Genomic DNA, 18,939 nt, shown 5'->3' on the forward strand with positions numbered 1-18,939 from the left:
ATTCTCATAATATGCAGACCAATATGCCAGCTTATCCCATGGCTGTGTTCATATGAGGTTGTGCAATATTTTAAGCACCTCAATTTCTTCACTCTATTCTCTCCTCAGCTACTGTATAAATTCCATTTTTTTTCCCTGCCTGTGACCATTCCCCCCATTTCTCCATAGTTGACCCCCATAATGATTACTTGATCTGTACTTACATGGTAAGTTGTGTGTATGTCATCTACATTTTTTTGTATATCTTGGATTATAAGCCAATTGCATATTTAGTCTTGTTGGCCTCTATCTCACACCAGCCCTCTGAATTCCTGTGCCCCTTATTTGATTCTATTTTTTTGGGCTTTAATTTCTCTGCTATCATTAGCAAAATCCCTTATTGTACACTTAACAAATTCTGAATTAGAATAAATTACCACTGAAATCTCTACTGTTTATCAGATATTTGGTAAGCACATTTAAACATAAATATCAGTTTCAATTCAAGCACATGATAAGTGTCAAGTTTTGACACTTAACTGAACTAATAAGAATTCCAACTTACAGAATCAGCTGTCAAAAAATTCATAATTGTAAATTATTATTATTATCTGAGACCTCGAAGGAGTCAACGACTCATTGAGAGAGGCTATAAATCACTTAAACCGGCAATCATACTTTTTCTTAAATTCATTTACCCTAGATGCTTGCACTATCCCTAAAGGCAAACTATCTACTCAATCACTGCTCTGAGAGAAAAACCTAGCTCTTAACTTCTTTCTTGATTGCGAAGAAACTTAACTTCCATGGATGCATCTGTGTTCTCAGAAAATTTAACAGAAAATTTCATCAGACAATATCCCATAACACCCATTCATAAGTTTATAGACCTGTATCTTATCATCTGTTAACTAGAGTCTGTAATCCACATATTTGTCCTCAATTGCAATCTGTCCTTATTATCTAAATCCCATAATCCAGATATAATCTTTCTAATTCTTCTTTGCACTTTTTCCACAGCTATTTTATCCCCTTATAATCTGGGAGACCAAATCTTTGCAAAATAGTCCAGGTGCAGTCTTATCAAGGTCTTATAAAGAAACAAAATGACTTCTTTATCCTTACATGTGAATGTTCGCTTCAATAATCACAATCATCCTCTGAGTTGTGTTTGCAACTTTTGCTATGTGACTGTTGAACTTCAAATTCCTATCCACCATTATGCCAAGATCCCCAGCCTCATCAGTTTCTTGTAGCATAACACTGCTAATATAATATGCTACTGCAAATCTGATCATGCCAAAGTACATAACATTACACTTACTAACATTAAACTGGCAGCCATTTTCATTTACCCAAATTTCCAACCTATTCAAATCATTTTGAAGTGCTGGTTATCAGTAGCTTTCCCTGCTTTTCTTGCCTATCTTTGCATCATTGGCCAACAATTGCACATCTCCTGTTAGACCCTTCCTAATGTCATTAGATTGAATGTATAGATTGAACAACAATGGTCCAAGGACTGAACCCTGAGGTACACTACTGGTCACCTTATATCTGGCAGATTCACAACCACCACATATCACTTTTTGATATCTCACTATCAACTATCTACTGATCCAAGTGAAGATTTTATATTCTAATCCCATATTCTCCATTTTATGCAACAGCATTTCATGTTGCATCCTATCAAATGCCTTATCAAAATCAAACATTTTCATAGTGTATACATTCCCTTTATCCATCTTGTCCATAACATTGTTATAAATAAGAGCAAATTGCTAAAACATGACCTTCCTTTAGTAAACCTATGCTGCCTCTTGCAGAGTATCGCTGGTTTGTCTGCCCATTTCTGTATGCGAATTTTTATCAACTTCTGAAATCTTCACTACCACACCAGAGATACTGATAGGTCTGTAGTTAGACACATAAATTTTTGCACTACCCCTGTACAATGATGGAACTGTCATACATTCCTTCTATTCCTGTGATATCATTCCTGAACTGAGACTTCGGTTATGCAAACATGTGAAAGGACATTTCTTTAACGGTTATCAGCAAACTTGCTGATATTCCATCTGTCCCTATTGACAAATTCTTATCCAGGTTATGCAACAGCCTTTTGTATGGCATCGTATCAAATGCCTTAACAAAATCCAACATTATTATAGTGTATCCATTCCCTTTATCCAACTTGTATGATTATTTTTACATAGTCCACACATTGGATTGATATTCTGTATGTTTTCCCACCTCTCATGTGGAATTGATATATGTAATTATAATCTCTACTAATAGATTATTATTATTGCTATGGTTTTTTAATATTTCATATGATAATTTTAGAATAGTACCGAAAACTACTATACCACTTTTTATTTTTATTTATCTATTTTTTAAATAATAGGCGACTGGTGTATATGTATGATCCACAGTGGCCTAGTATTACCCTCTCTGGAAATTTGCCTAAACTTGTTGTTCATATCAGTGAACAGAAGGTATTTATTTGGATTTAAAACAAAAAAAAAAATGGAAATCTGTGTTTAATTCAGTCACTTGTAAACTAATATGAAATGATTTTATTTGTTAAAGCTGTAGTTTTACGAGGTTCTGCATGCTGAAATAATACCTTAGTCAACTACTAGTATGTATATTTGTTTAAAGATAATTGTATTATGATTTTGGAAAATGGTATTTATTTTCTTATTTTTTTGCAGCTAGTTTCATGCACAAAGAAATTGTTAATTTTTATTTATTTTGTGTATCTCTGTCTCTCTAGGTAGTTAAAGAATGTATTGTTCAAGACACACTGAGTCTATACCACTTACTATGCTTCTCTTTATACTTGTCCATAGATGATGCATTTATTTTAGCAATCCATTCCATTCAAGAAAAAAAAAAAACATCACTGTTCAGTTTCACTTACGTGTCACTCATTCAAGTAGATGATGCTAAATGTTTCTGTGAGTTGAAAAAGAATTAAATTCGATTATTCGAAGAGAGTGACTAAGAATATGTCAGGACTTTGGACTACTGGATATGGAGAGAGAGAGAGAGGTTGAAAAAATGTGGATATAAGGAAGTAAGCTAAGCAGAAAACATGTTGACAATGCATGGAAACTCACAAGGCAATATCTGACAAAGGCAATGTATAACTACGAGGGTGGTCTGAAAAGTTCTCGGCCTCGACCATAGATGGTATCACTATTGGCACGATTTTTTATTATTTTTTTTTCTAAGTTGATAAATCTGTCATAAGCATCCATGTGAAATTGCAAGTCATTCTATCAAGTACAGGAATACCTTGTATAGTGCGGTTTTGAACAACTCGGGTTTTGGGCTAACGTGGTTTTTATTATTACACTTATCATTATTACACTAACATTGTCAACACTGACCGGCGACTCCCGTGCGCTGCAAGTGACAGTCGAGAGCCACGTTTATGCAGTAGTTATTCGATTGGCTCTCACGTAGACACGTTCTTTTCCCACGGTATTTCATTATTTACATTAATATTAGTATTTAATATTTTTTTATTATTTAAGTATGAGTGAAAAGAGACAAAACAAAGATATTGGAGTAACAAAAAAAACGCAAGTCGTTGACATTAGAGAAGAAACTTGAAATTATAAAATGTCACAAGAATGGCGCTTTGTTTGCTAAAATAGCACGTGAGAATTCAATGAATGAGTCATCTGTATGAACAATTATTCAGAGCAAAGAAAAGATTAAACAACATGGAATGCGCACCGCTTCTTATATGTCAAAAGTGATCACGAGAAATCGATGTTTTACAATGGAAAATATGGAACGCCTTCTAATGATTTGGATTGATGATTGTAATCAGAAAAAGATTCCTTTGAGTCAAATGATAATCCAGGTAAAAGCAACAAGTCAATATGACAAAATAGAAGAAAATGAAAGCAAAAATGAAGGAAGTACAACCAGTGAAACGTTTATAGCAAGTTGCGGGTGGTTCTACAATTTCAAAAGCATATAGGACTCCATAATGTAAGAATCCAAGGTGAAAGCGCAAGTGCTGACACTAAAACTGCAGAATTATTTCCCAATGAATTGAAGGAGCTTCTTGAGAAGGATGGCTACACAGATAATCAAATTTTTAACTCTGATGAGAGTGGCTTGTTCTGGAAAAGAATGCCATCGCGCACATTTCTAGCAGAGAAGGAAAAAACACAAGCTGGGTATAAAGTGTCAAAAGACCGATTGACACTTTTACTAGGAGGTAATGCATCAGCTGATTTAAAATTGAAGCCACTGTTAGTTTACAGAGCAGAAAACCCAAGAGCTCTTAAGGGCTTTACAAAGAACAATTTACCTGTTCATTGGCGTTCAAATAAAAAAGCGTGGGTAACTCGTTCAATTTTCGAAGACTGGTTTAAAACTTGTTTTTGCCCTGAAGTTAAAAGCTATTGTAAAAAGAATGATATTCCTTTCAAAATTTTGCTTTTATTAGACAATGCGCCAGGCCATCCAACTCTATTGACTAACTTGGATGAAAATGTTAAGATTCATTTTTTCCCTCCAAACACAACATCAATTCTGCAGCTGATGGATCAAGGCGTTATCTCCACTTTCAAGGCTTACTATTTAGGAAGACCTTTTGCTCAAGCTATTAAAGCTGCAGAAGAAGAAGATTCTTTGACTTTGAGTGAATTTTGGAAGAAATTTAGCATAAAAGATGCCATTCAAAATATTTATGAATCTTGGCAAGAGGTGACTCAAAGCAACAGGAGAGCCGTATGGCATAATATCTTGCTGCATTGTTCAAAGGACTTTATTACCATTGCAACACAGAAAGAGGAAATCTCAACAGAAATTGTGCAGATGGGCAAAGATCTTGGTTTTACAAGTTTAGATTGTAACAATGTGAATGAATGTATTGATTCTCATTCAAATGATCTGGATGATGAAACCCTTTTGGAGTTGGAACAACAACGAGCCTATGAAGCAGAAGAAGACGAAGATGACCTCACTGATGTCATGGTTGAAGAATTTTCCTTTGCTGACCTTTCAACTTTTGTGAGAAAAATTGATTAAGCTTCCGACTTTCTTATAAATGCCAGCCCATATTTGGAAAGAAGCATCAAAGTGAGATAAAGTCTCAATAATGCCATCAAATGCTACAGAGATCTGGTACTTGAAGAGACAAAGAAGACAAGGATGGTTCAACGAACACCAAAAGACTACTTTAGTAAAAAGTAAATTACATCATCATCATCAAATTCCTGCCATGTACCCTCAAGGGGTGTACAGGATATCACAATACTACGTGAAAAAATTACATCATTACTAACTTCCTATCTACAATTTTCCTCCAAATCAGTCTGTTACTTGTCAAGACTCCAACATTATCAGATCTTATATTTCTATCGTCTAAGGCACTTTGTACCGTATCAATTTACCTATATATTGGTCTTCCTCCTGCCAACCTGCCAGGGAACACTTGTTTTGCTAATCTTTCCTCTCCCATTCTATTTAAGTGACCATACCACCTGAGATTAGCTCTGCTAACACATTCCTGGATGCTGACAATGTCAAGTTCTTTCCTAATATCCTCATTTTTAATATGATATTGCCATTGATGCCATCTGTTCACCTCTAATCTTTCTCAGGACTCTCATATCTGCGGTCTCTAGTCTTTGGTCAAGTGTTTTACTTCTCGCCCAGCTCTCAGATCCATAAATTAAAACTGGTTTGAACACTGTCTTGTATACAGCTAATTTAGTGTTCCAACTAATTTCTTTCTTATTTCTTATGGTGGGAAATTAATTGAATAAATTCAATTAATTTCCCACCATACCAGCTTTGTTGATTCTTTTGTCTATTTCTATATTTAATTTACCATCTTCAGTAAAAATCATGCCTAAGTAGCTGAAATGTTTTACTTGTTCCACAGGTTCTCCATTCACAACACAGTTGACATTTTCAATGATTCTGCCTATTTTCATTGTCTTTGTCTTTTTATTGCTGACCTTCATACCATATCTATTACAACAGCTATTCAATTTAGTCAGAGAATCTTGCAGACTTCTAGAAGATTTATTTAGAAGTATAACATCATCCACATAAAGCAAAGAGCTGACATTAACATCTCCAATTTTGATATCAGGTTTAATACCACATTCCTTCATAATGTGATCCATATAGATAATGAATAACAGAGGGGATAATGTACATCCTTGTCTCACACCAGATTTAACATTAAACCATCTTCCTGTACTTCCTTCAATTCTAACTGCTGACTTACAACTCAAATAAAGACTAAGTATTGCTTGATATAATGCCCCATTGATACCATATAACTGCAGCGTATTGAATAGCTTTTCTCTTGGCACCTTGTCATATTCCTTTTCCAAATCGACAAAACTTAAATACAGATCTTTGTTATATTCCCATGCTTTCTCCACTATTTGTTGTAGTGAAGATCTGATTCTGACATCCTCTATTTGGGCTGAATCCAGCTTGTTCTTCACCAAGCTTTTCTTCCACAATTCTTCTCAATCATTTCTCAAGTATACTTGCATAAATCTTGCCAGGAACACTCAGCAGGGAAATACCTCTGCTATTCTCACATTCAGTTTTATTTCACTTTTTATATATGGGTACTAATGAGAGCTCTACTCCAATCATCGGGAATTTGTCCCTCTGTCCAGGCTTTCTGAACTATGCAGTGCAGCCACTGTAAGACTTTTATACCACCATACTTCAGCATTTCTGGTCGAATGTCATCTACTCCTGCTGCCTTTCCACATTTCAAGCCTTTGATGGCTTTTTCTACTTCAAGTATGGATATGTATTCCTCACTGCATACCTGGTCAGTGTTTTTTGTCACAGTGCTGTCATCACTGCTTGTTTCATTTAGCAGTTTTTCAAAGTAATTACTCCATACTTCAAGGATATCTTTTTCTCCTGTTTTCATGTCACCTTTATCATCTCTAATTCCTTTTACAGCACTCTTTCCTCCATTCCTAAGCTTCTTCAACAACCTCCAGAATATTTTGCCACCTTCTTGATATTTATTTTCTATATTCTTGCCAAAGTCCTCCCATGACTTTTGTTTAGCTAGTTTTACACACTGTTTAGCTTTCTTACATTTGTCTCTGTATTCTGTAAGAGTAAAAGCTGACTTATTTGCCAGGAACTTTGATATGCTTTCTTCTTTTCCTTCACTGCCTCTTTAACTTCCTGTGTTCACCAGGGGGTTCTGATTTTTTTATCCTTGCACACAACCTCACCACATGCCTCTCTGTCAGAATCAATCAATGTTTTCTTCCTTCTGAGTTTGCCACTGAATCTCCAAGGTTTGATTCCTGTTCTCAAACTCTTTCATTTTATTTTCAATAATCTTTCTGTATTTTAGTCTATAGTTCACATCTGAGAGCTGCTCAACTTTTATTCGCTTTAAAACTTTCTTATATGTTATTCTTTTCAATATGAAATTCAATTTTATCCTGCTCAAGACTAAATAGTGATCACTTCCAATTTCAAATCCTCTGTATACTCTGGTGTCCTGCACCAGGGAGAAATTATCACTATCAACAATAACATAGTCAATGAGACTTTTCTTATTCCTAGCCTCTTCTCTCCATGTGAATTTGTGCACATTTTTATGTTGGAACATGGTGTTAGTAATAACCAGTCCATGTCCTGAGCAGAAATCCAACAGATATTTGCCATTATTATTAGCTTTGCTCTTTTCTCCAAATTTTCCCAAAATATTTTTGTATGTCTCACAATCATTTCCTACTCTGCTATTTAGATCCCCAACAAGGACCAACTTTTCCTTTTTCATTGTGTCAGTTGCTTTTTCTAAAGCCTGAAAAAATTCCTCCACTTCTACCTTAGTAGAACCTTCTGTGGGACCATAGGCACAAATAAGTCTCATTGTCCAGTTCCCCATTCTCATATTTGCCCACATTACTCTACTTGAGACTGACTGCCATTCAAGAAGATTAGCCTCATATTTTGTGTTGAATGCTATGGCTACTCCTTCTTTTCCTTGATTGTCATTGCCTGAATATAACATTTTGTATTTATTGCTCAGAAAGATCTCACCAGTTTTGGTCTTTTTTGTTTCAGTCACCCCTATTATGTCGATCTGGTACTTATCTAATTCCTCAGCTAGCTCCATTTTTTTGCCATTCAGGCTTCTTACGTTGATAGTACCGATCTTTAACTCTGGTGATGTTGAGTTTGGGTTTGTTTTCAGATTTATTCCAGTAGCTGACTTTTCGCTGTTCGCCCTGGTTCCCAGGCGAAAACAATGGGGCCTTGTTTAACCGGGCGACGCCCCAGCTGGCATGAAATTTTGTCATGTTGTACCATCATTTTTTATTTTGGTTTAACCAATAAGAATACAATTTGGTTAGCTAAATCCCAAATTGCCAGCCCTCCTCCTTCGTTCAGTATCAAAGTAGATAGCCAACAGGGTGCACCACGAGAAGGTGAGGATTGGACATTAGGTCAGAAGCCCTGGTCGGTTCTCCGCATTCCTTTAAAGGCTATGTGGAGGTCTCCTCTCAGTTATACAGCTTTGACCCTTAAGCACCCCAAGTAAATTACTGTATGCTAAAATTGAAACAATGTTTGTTTTGTTTTCTACAACTTTTATATCAGTTTAAAAGGATTTTATTTGTTATTTAGTTAATAAAAATAATTTTTTTTTCATTTTTAAACATTTTTATTATCCTAAATTTTTGTAATAAACAAATTAAACTGATAACCTTTATAAATAGACCTCGAACAATGCGGTTTTGCATAGCGTGGATGCTTCTTGGAACCAATTAACGTGCTATACAAGGTATTCCTGTAGTTTGTTTTATACGGCTATCTGAAGCAAAAGTGTTGTCTTTATCCCTTGAAATGGATAAAATTAAGTATCGTGCGGTTATAAAATTCTTTGCAAAAGAAGGTTTAATGCCAAAAGAAATTCATTCGAAGTTCATAAATGTTTATGAGCACTCTTCTCCTTCGTTTTCAGCAATTAAGAAATGGGCTGCAGAGTTTAAACTTAGCTGTACCAGTCCCTTGAAGATGATCCACGTGAAGGACGTCCAAAAAGTGTAACACCAGAAATCATTGATGAAGTGCAGGATATGGTATTGGATGACCAGCGAGTCAAAGTATGTGAAATTGCTGAGTCTACAGGCATTTCAAAAGAACGTGTAGGATATATTTTGCATGAAGAATTGCAAATTAAAAAGCTTTGCGCAAGATGGGTGCTGAGCTTGCTCACAGCAGATCAAAAATTCACTTGCATGAAAATCTCTGAACAGTGCTTTGAGCATTTTAACAAGAATAAAACTGATTTTGTGCGTTGATTTATTACTATGGATGCGACTTGGATTCACCATTACACACCAGAATCCAAACAGCAGTCAAAGCAGTGGACAGATGCCAGTTGTTCAGCGCCAAAGAAGATAAAGTCTGCTCAATCAGCAGGGAAGATCATGGCATCGGTGTTTTGGGATGCTAAAGGCATTTTGTTTATTAATTATCTTGAAAACGGTAAAACAGTAACACGGGGAATATTACTCAGATCTTTTAACCAGACTAGACGAAAAAATTCGTGAGAAAAGACCCAGTTTGCAGAAAAAAAAAACATCTCTCGTCAGGACAATGCACTTGGCAATAGGAAAATTAAGGGATCTGCACTATGATTGTTGGAACATCTACCCTATTCCCCAGATTTGGCTCCCTCTGACTTCTATCTCTTCCCAAGGCTAAAACACTTCCTCTCTGGTTGGTGTTTTTCTTCAAATCAAGATGTGATTGTAGCTGTAGAGGGGTATTTTGCAGATCACACTGAGGACCACTACAGGGACTGGATAATGGTGCTGGAGCATTGCTGGAATAAATGTATTAGTCTTGAGGGAGATTATGTTGAAAAATAAAAATAATTTAGAAATTATTAGTTTTTTCATTGTTAGGCCGAGATCTTTTCAGACTACCGTCGTACATACCAAGGGATAAGTGAGTAATTAGAGTACCTGTGAAATGGATAAACAGTGAAATTAAACCAGCTGTACTTGAAAATAAACTGTTATGGAGGATGTGGTGATCAGATCCATGAACAATATAAAGTGCAGGCTAGAAAGGTGATGAACATGTAAAGAAAGAAAATGTGCACTATGAGAGGAGATTGGCTGGTCTGGCCAAGGTTAACTCAAGGGAATTTTTCTGCTATATGGCAAGCAAGAGAAAGAATAAGTATGGCAGGTTGACACTGGTTGATAGTCATAGCAGCAGAAAATCAGTTGCAATGGATATAGTGGAATTATTGAATGAGTACTTTATCAGCATATATCATACTAGTGTAAATGATGCTGTGCAATATATAGAAGGGAGACAAGTATTAGAAGAATTTAAAGAATGGGAAATGATGACATATCACCATGTATTCTTAAGGCATGTGCACCACCAATGTGTTAAGTCATTGTAGCGAACTCTACTGAAACCGCACAAACTTTTTTGGTTACTTGATAAAGTCTATTAAAAAAAATTCACACTGTTGGCCTCCTGACAGATAATAGGCTAATTTGGAAGAAAATTGTTGATAGGAAGTCATCATCATCACATTCCTGATGTCTACCCTCAAGGGGGTGTACAGGATATGATAGTACTACATAAAAAACTTTTATCATCACTAACTTCTATGTACAATTTTCCTCCAAATCAATCTGTTACCTGTCAAGACTCCATTATTATCAGATCTTATATTTCTGTCTTCTAAAGCACTTTTTACTGTATCTATCCACCTATATCTTGGACTTACTATGGGTCTTTTTCTTGCCATCCTGGCAGAGAACACTTCTTTTGCTAATCTTTCCTTTCCCATTCTGTTTAAGCGACCATACAGCCTGAGATCTACTCTGTTAACAAGCTTTGATAAGAAGTTAGTAATAATGTAATAGTTTCAGGTTTTATTGTCATACTATCCTGTAAATCTGTTCAGGGTCCATATCAGATATTTGATGATGGTCATTGCCTGTTGTTTATTCCAAGTACAAAAGTATGCATTCATATTTGAGAAGATGATAAGAAAGAGTGTGGAGAGGATCAGATAAGTCACATTATGGAAAATTATGGAGACAACTACCGTGTTACAGCAAAACTTTAGTTTAATATAAACCAAAATGAACACTGAACATTTCGACCTTCATATCAAGGTCATCATCTGGAGCATGCACTTATATACAGCGAAACAAGCTGCACTACAGTCTACATGGTTTGCTAAAGTTACTGACCAACCATTACAACAATTATTGGCCTGACCTCTGGTGAGAAAAAAAAACACCTCGACTACATCAAAGCTAGAGTCCTATTATTAATATCTATTACGCTACAAAATTAAATTGGGCTGGAGAGCAACATGTTTATATATAAATATATATAAAAAAATAAAAAAGAATAATAAAAAAAACTGTGATTATACATATAAATTTCAAACAATTGGTATGGAATACTTTCCAATAAAAGCTTAATTGCTTAAAGTCCTAAAGTATGCTAGATATTAAGTAGGCTGAATATGTGCCATCCAAATTCTTGGAATTTTTATGCCACCATTATTGTTGAGATTAGGATGGTTAATCAGAATTTCACAGGCTTATTTAAATTTTCTTTCATACCAGGTTTTTGTATGATGTAAAGAACAGATACTTTTCCGATCAGTTTGGCGTAGGGTGTTGAGAGCGTGATCTGAGAGGCCTGCTTCACCAAAATTGTTATATTTAATGTGTCTTTTGTGTTCTTTTTGACATATAGGGATTGTACATCCAGTTTCACCAATATAAGGTAAGTTACAGGTGCAGTAGATGCAATAAACTCCAGGATGTGCCAATGGGAGGAGAGGATCCTTAGAAGAGTTGAATATGTTTTTTAATTTTATAGGTGGTTTAAAAGTGGCATTGAGATTATAATGGTGAAGGATTATTTTGATTTTTTCTGATAACCCTTTAATGTATGGGATGGCTATGGTTTTACTGTAATCTATATTCTTTTTTGATGAAGTTTTGTGAAGAACTTTATTAATAGTGTTTTTGTTATAAATGTGTTGCTAATGATCCTTAATTCTTGTTTAAGAGCTTGTTGATTAGAGCAAATCGTTATAGCTCTGTTTTTAAGGATGTTAATGACTCCAAATTTTTGCAATGATATGAGTTAGCATGTATATAAATGTGTTTAAAGTTTTTCGGTGTATGCATTGGTTTGTGGTAAAGCATGAAGCATAGACTGCCTGAGGGAAGACGTGTGACCAATGTATCCAGGAACAGGAGCGAGTTGCGATTTTCAATTTTGATAGTAAATTGTATGCATTCATGTTGTTTGTTTAGGTGGCTGAGGAATGTGTTTAAAGTTTGTCGACCATGTGGCCAGATAATGAAAACATTGTCAATGTATCTAAGCCACACTGTAGTTTAGAGTAAAGGAATCAAGAGCACTTTGCTCAAAAGCTTCCATATAAAAGTTAGCAATTGGGGGGGGGGGGGTTAGTGGTGAGCCCATAACCGTACCTTCTTTTTGTAGGTAAAATTTATTTTGCCACATGAAGTAAATGTAGTACATGGGCAAAGAGGGCCATAATGTCGAGCGGAAATTTGTTCTGTAGCAGAAGAATTGTGTCACTGATTGGGACATTTGTGATAAAGGCAGAAACGTCAAAACTGACTAATAAATAATCTTTCCCAAGTGTTATGTTTTTAATTTTGTTTATAAAGTGTTGTGTGTTCTTTATATAGGAGGGAGAATGACCTCCCAACTCCTTGAGTGTTGACGCTAATTTCTTGGCTAGGTGATAATTAGGGCTGTTTATTCCTTCAACTATCGGCCAAAGCGGAACATTTTGTTTGTGTTTGTGTACTTTAGGAACACCATATATTCTGGGAGAATGGGCATAATGGGGTATAAGCTTTTTAACAGTGTGTGATGGTCAAGAAGTGACACTTAAGTAATATCTCAGTTTTTTTTTCCTTTATTCTGTTAGTTGGATTATAGTTTACAAGCTGATAGCTGCTGTTATTGGAGACTAGTTGATTCATCTCATGGTTGTAAGTTGATCTGTCAAGGACTACAGTGGCATTACCTTTGTCCAATTTTGTTATAATTGTATCTTGATTAACTTTTAATGACTTGATTGCTGCTAGTTCTGTTTTTGTAAGATTGCTATATAAGGTTTTCTTTTTATTCAGAACATTGCTGGTTTCTAACCGAATTTTATCAGCTATATTAATAGGAAGAGACTTAATGCCTAATGAAAGAAAGGAATCCAATAAGTTACATAGATCTGGAAAATTCATATATAAGGTGGCGAGTTAAAAGTTTTTCATAATGATATAGTTATATGGTATAATTAGTACTTGAAACAATGCAGTATATATCCTTCAGTTCTATTTCTGCAGTTAAAATTGAAGGAGATTTATGGAAATGGTTTATCATAGTTATTAAATTGTGAAGAAATCTGGCATTAAGTCTCGACTTCAGAAATATTGAACTGAGCTCTGCAGATGATGTTTTGGATAGATATACCAGTTTAATTCTTCAGTACTATTTAATCAAATTGAATAATGGTTGTAATAAGTTTACTAAAAAATTAAATAAACAGGCAGAAGCTATAAAAATAAGCAGGATCATATACAGTACCTATATTCTCAGAGGAGAATCTATAGAATAAATAAAACATTTCAGTTATTTAGGCACAATTCATAGTGATGGTTGCAATTTGGAAATGATAAGAGAATAAGCAAAGTTAATATGATGAAGAGGAAGTTGAATCTAGTATATGAAATTATAGAAAAATTAGGCAAAACACTAAATAATAGTTATACAAGACAGTGTTTACAGCTATTTTATCTTATGAATCCGAGAGTTGGATTAGGTTGGAAATCAAATAGGTGATTACAGACTAGAGACTACAGATATGAGAATGATCAGGTGAGTGAAAACAAATTGCATCAGTGACAGAGTTATATTTTAAATTCATTTAAAAAAAGCAATTTAAATTATAATTTAAATTGCTAGCCTCTTCATTTTTAGCATTCAAGATTGAATGTGGAGAGCTAATCTTATATGGATATAGTCACTTAAACTGAATAGAAGAAGAGAGAGAAGGAGTTGCAATCCTAATAAAACAAAATCTTTCTGCAAGCATAACGGATATTAAGCCTATCTCGTCTAGAATAATAGGAATTAGACTAAAGGCCAAAGAAAAAGGACAACACATAAAGGTTATCCAGATTTACTCACCGGACACAAGTCAGTGAAGAAGACATCGAACTATTCTACAACGATCTCCAAAAAGAAATAGATAATAAAAACTCCAGAGATATATTACTCATAATCAGAGATTTCAATGCTAAGATCAGAAAGTTCTCAAAACTTTCCGAGAAGAGCTAAAAGATGTAATGGGGAAATTTGGAATTAGAACCGAAAATGAAAGGGGAGAAACTATGCTCAATTTCTAGCAAAGAAAACAACCTTGTCATCTCAAACACGATATTTTACCATAGACCTAGTTTTAAATACACCTGGACCTCACCAGATAGAGAAATACAAAATTGTATAGATTATATCCTAGAATAAACCTCAATCAAAAACGTAAGAATGCTTAAAAGCCTAGATCTGGATACAGATCATGAACTCCTCTCTGCAACAATGCAGATAAAATTCAAAGTCAACTATAAAAGAAATAGAATTGACAAACTCCCCATGGAAAAGTTAAAAAATAACCAAATAAGATTTAGACATTAGGAAAATTGAAGAAATAAATAGAACTCAAACAGATGAACTGAAAACCTTTGGAAAACAAGGAAAGAAATATTAATTAACTTGGCAAGAGAAACTTTAGTAATTTATAAGAGATCCAATAATAAGTGGATAACTTCTGAAAGTTTAGAAAAATGTGAAGAAAAAAGAAAACTAAAAACAAAAATAAACAGACCTCCCTCAGAAGAAATCAAGAAGAAATACAAACAACTCAAAAATGAAATTGATAAACTTTGCAGACAGGCTAAAGAAAACTGGCTAAACAAAAAAGCAGAAAAATGCAATGAGGAATATAAACACCATAACTCAAAAACATTACATAACACAAAGAAATTACAAAAAAACTTTTCACCATTATCTCTAACAATGATCAACCATCAGGGTGAGGAAACAGGAAATTCAAATGCAATAAAAGCAATATGCATGGAACATTACTAAGAAATCTTTAAGAAATGAAAGCAATAACTACCTAATAACAAAGCTCCACACTAACTCAAGATATGATGCTTTAATCATCCTTCCATCGGAAGTTTGGAATGCTCTAAAGCAAATGAAACCTGACAAAACACCAGGGATAGATCACATTTCATCAGAACTCTGGACAGAAGGAAAGCAAACAACTTTAAAATTCCTTACCACACTTTTCAACAAAATCATTAAATCAGGAGAAATACCAGAAGATTGAAGAACAGGAATTATCATACCAATTTACAAGAAAAGTGATGAGAAAAATTGTAAAAACTACAGATCAATCACATTACTCAGCGATCCTTTCAAAATATTTACAAGAGCATTATAGAACAGAATAAAGAGCACATATGAGATCATTCTTAGTGAAGAACAGGCAGACTTCAGAAAGAATCGCTCCACATTGGATCAGATCTTCATAATACAAACATTAGAAAATCAATGAAGATACCCTAAACATCTTAGAAAAATATTATAGTCTCACAGAACCAATACTTAAATTCAATAGTATAACAACAGATAAAATAAACATCAGTAAAGGAGTAGCCCAAGGATGTCCCATCTACCCATACCTTTTTAACATCTACCTAGAGGATATAGTTAACCAAGCCTCGGAACTCCTTCCAAGGCTTGGTTAACTATAAAAAGGGGTCAACCTAAATGGTTATAACTTTAATAACATAAAATACACAGATGACATTATAATGATAGCAGACACAAAAGAAAAAATAGTGAACCTAATAACCAAACTAAACAATACAGCTGAAGAATACAGCATGACCATAAATACAGACAAAACAAAAATCTTGATAATTGGAAAAAACAAAGAAAAACTAAACTTCAACTTGAATGGATCAACAATTGAACAGGTATAACAATTCAGCTATTTAGTAACAGTAATAACAGAACACCTAGATACCATGACCACTATTAAATATAGAATATGACTGCATGGTCATCATTTAATAAGCTAGGGAAAATCTGGAAAAATAATAAAATCTCCAAACCTCTAAAAATAAAATTATATAATGCAATTATATCTGTTGTGCTATATGCTTCAGAAACTAGGACACTCAAGAAGACAGAGATACGAAAATTGGAGGCTTTTGAGATGAAATGTCTCAGAAAAATAAATAAAACAAAATGGACAGAAAAGAAAACAAATGAAACTGTAAGACAAGACCTAAAATATACAGACTCATTAATAGAAAAGATCAAAAGAAGACAGCTTCAATGGTATGGACATGTTGAGAAAATGCCATGAAAAAGACTATGCAACCTTGCTCTGTATGCAAGATTAAAAGAAAAAAGGAAGACCAAGAACTAAATGAATAACATCAATAAAGGTGAACTCTGAATTACAAACATATAGATAGCTCACCAGCCACGCAAGAAACCAAGACTCCTAGAGGTTGTTGTGGAAACACGGAAGACTCAACCCGTCCCCGATGGAAGATGACAGTAAGTAAGTAAACTGAATAGGCAAGGAAAGCTTAGCAAAACCTTTGATGTCGAGATATAAGACAAGACCTAAAATATACAGATTCATTAATAGAAAAGATCAAAAGAAGACAATTTCAATGGTACGGGCATGTCGAGAGAATGCCATCAAAAAAGACTACTCAATCTTACTCTGTATGCAAGATTAAAAGAAAAATTAATAAGCTAGGAAAAAAGATTAATAAGATGACGATGATGGTAACCAAGTTATAGATGAATTGATGCAGTTGCTCTTGCTTTAGAAGAACTGAAATGTTTGACCTATATATTTGATGCAATTTGACCTCATTGGCTACCTGATAACTGATTAATTTAGATGACAGTTTGATGGTAATTATCATAAGTCAATTGAAGCTATTAATAATGCAAACTTAAATGTAAACTTAAAATAATGCATAGTTCTTAATTTTATATAGTACTATCATAGTATTATTTATTTCTCTTCAGGATGCATATAGAATTTTTGATACATTGATTTTTTTTTTTGGAATCATCAGTATATGTACATATTGCATAGAATGATGTCATGTCCATTCTGCCATTTCTGTATTTACAAATTATACTTTATATAGGTTTGAATGGTTGAATGAGATATGGCTAACTTTTTGTTCATCACTTTCTTGAACCATAATATCCACATCAGGTTCAAATAAAAGTTCTATTGTATTCACATAAGTTTGAAGCTTCAGAAGTGTTTTTTGTGCACGATTGTGTCTCTAGATTTCATGGTCAGCAGTAGACTGATTCAAATTATGGTTATAGGTTGTAATGAATATTGGACAAAAAGTCCAGTTGGGCAGATCTCATGAATCTCCAGTGATTTGCAAAAATGAAGTTAAATTACAGTATTTCTATAATGAAGGTGTTGATGAACTAGATATTCAATCAGAGACCATTTAGTCAGTTTGAGTTGTCTAGAATGCACGGAGTATAAGTTTTTAACTACACATGAGTTAGCTGCACCTTAGAGGTGTTAGAGTTTTTCATTTCCTCTTCAAAACCAATATAAAGTATCTCCAAAAAAACAGACAAATCAGAAAAACACATGCACTTGACAAAAATACTAGTGGGTTAGGCCTACAGCTGCTGTGCTATAGTAATAAACACAAAGAAAAAATGAAATGAAAGTTTAAAGAGCATTCAACTTTGTGCTTTCATTTCTTTATTAAAATCTTTGTCAAAGACCATTGCCATTTCTAAATAAAGTCTACAATGAGGAATTCACTTTCAGGTAGCTTGCCTTTCATATTCAGAGTGCAGATATTTTTTATACATTTTGGCTTGCACTTTATTGTTAATTATTATTAATTATTGTTGTTATTGTATGGTAATTTCCATGGAGTCCAGAGACCCTCACAATATAATATCTCATCTTGAAGTTACTCACTTACCCACCGCAGATTATGACAACCCATTTGTATTCATCACTCACCAAGCAATAACACTAAATGTCATACCCTTACAAACCACACTCTTAATTCAGTTTGCAGAAATGATTTCCTCTTGCGAGTTCTAAAAGTTTCATATGCATCAATGAAACCTATTTAGTAACATAAACATTTCTATTATATTCCCATGTTTATACATATCAACCAACTCTTCTGCAACCTACAAACCCACAGATTATCATAAGAAGCATTCTGCAGGCCACTCACTATCTTGATTACTTGCCTCTGGATCCCCTCCCTCATCCTCTGCTACTTCCTCATTCCAAATAACCCCAAGTGACCAGACGTCTGCACTGTATGGCCAGATGCAGCCATATCAAAGTCTTATAAAGAGGAATAACTTTCTTATTTCTGCCTGTTAGTGTGTTGTTTATCAAAAAGGTACCTCATAATCCTATGAGCTACCTTGGACACCTTTTCAATATGTTTTTTGAACATAAATCCCTGGCTTCTTATATCTGTTTCCTGGAGTGCAGTTCTATCAGTGTAGTGTGCATCTTATAATATTTTCATTCTAAACTGCATAACTATACTTTTCCACATTAAATCATCCTGTGAGCTATCTATTATTGCCTTGATTAACTAGTGCACTACCCAAGTTTTCATTCAAAAACAACTAAATGTGTACCTTCAAATCATTTCCTGTATTCACCTGCTTTCTCCTGAATTCTGCTCTTCAGAATTGAAGATTCATATTATATTCATATTACAACCTTGATATCTATCCCCCATTTCTTCCAATTTGTGTAATAAAGTTTTCCAT

General features: G+C 34.3%; 1 protein-coding gene across 1 annotated transcript in view; it reads left to right on the forward strand.

The window, feature by feature from the left end:
* Vps13D (vacuolar protein sorting 13D) overlaps positions 1 to 18,939 on the forward strand; it is a 1,260,195-nt gene that overhangs the window by 271,563 nt on the left and 969,693 nt on the right. Inside the window, exon 20 of the mRNA XM_090393926.1 lies at positions 2,387 to 2,477. Within this exon, the coding sequence (XP_090250052.1) occupies positions 2,387 to 2,477 (91 nt within the window). The remainder of the gene's footprint in view (positions 1 to 2,386; positions 2,478 to 18,939) is intronic.

Source organism: Typopeltis vanoorti, chromosome 6 (assembly GCF_054136105.1).
Source record: "Typopeltis vanoorti isolate ZY-2024b chromosome 6, IOZ_Tvanoo_1.0, whole genome shotgun sequence".
Lineage (NCBI taxonomy): Eukaryota > Metazoa > Arthropoda > Arachnida > Uropygi > Thelyphonidae > Typopeltis > Typopeltis vanoorti.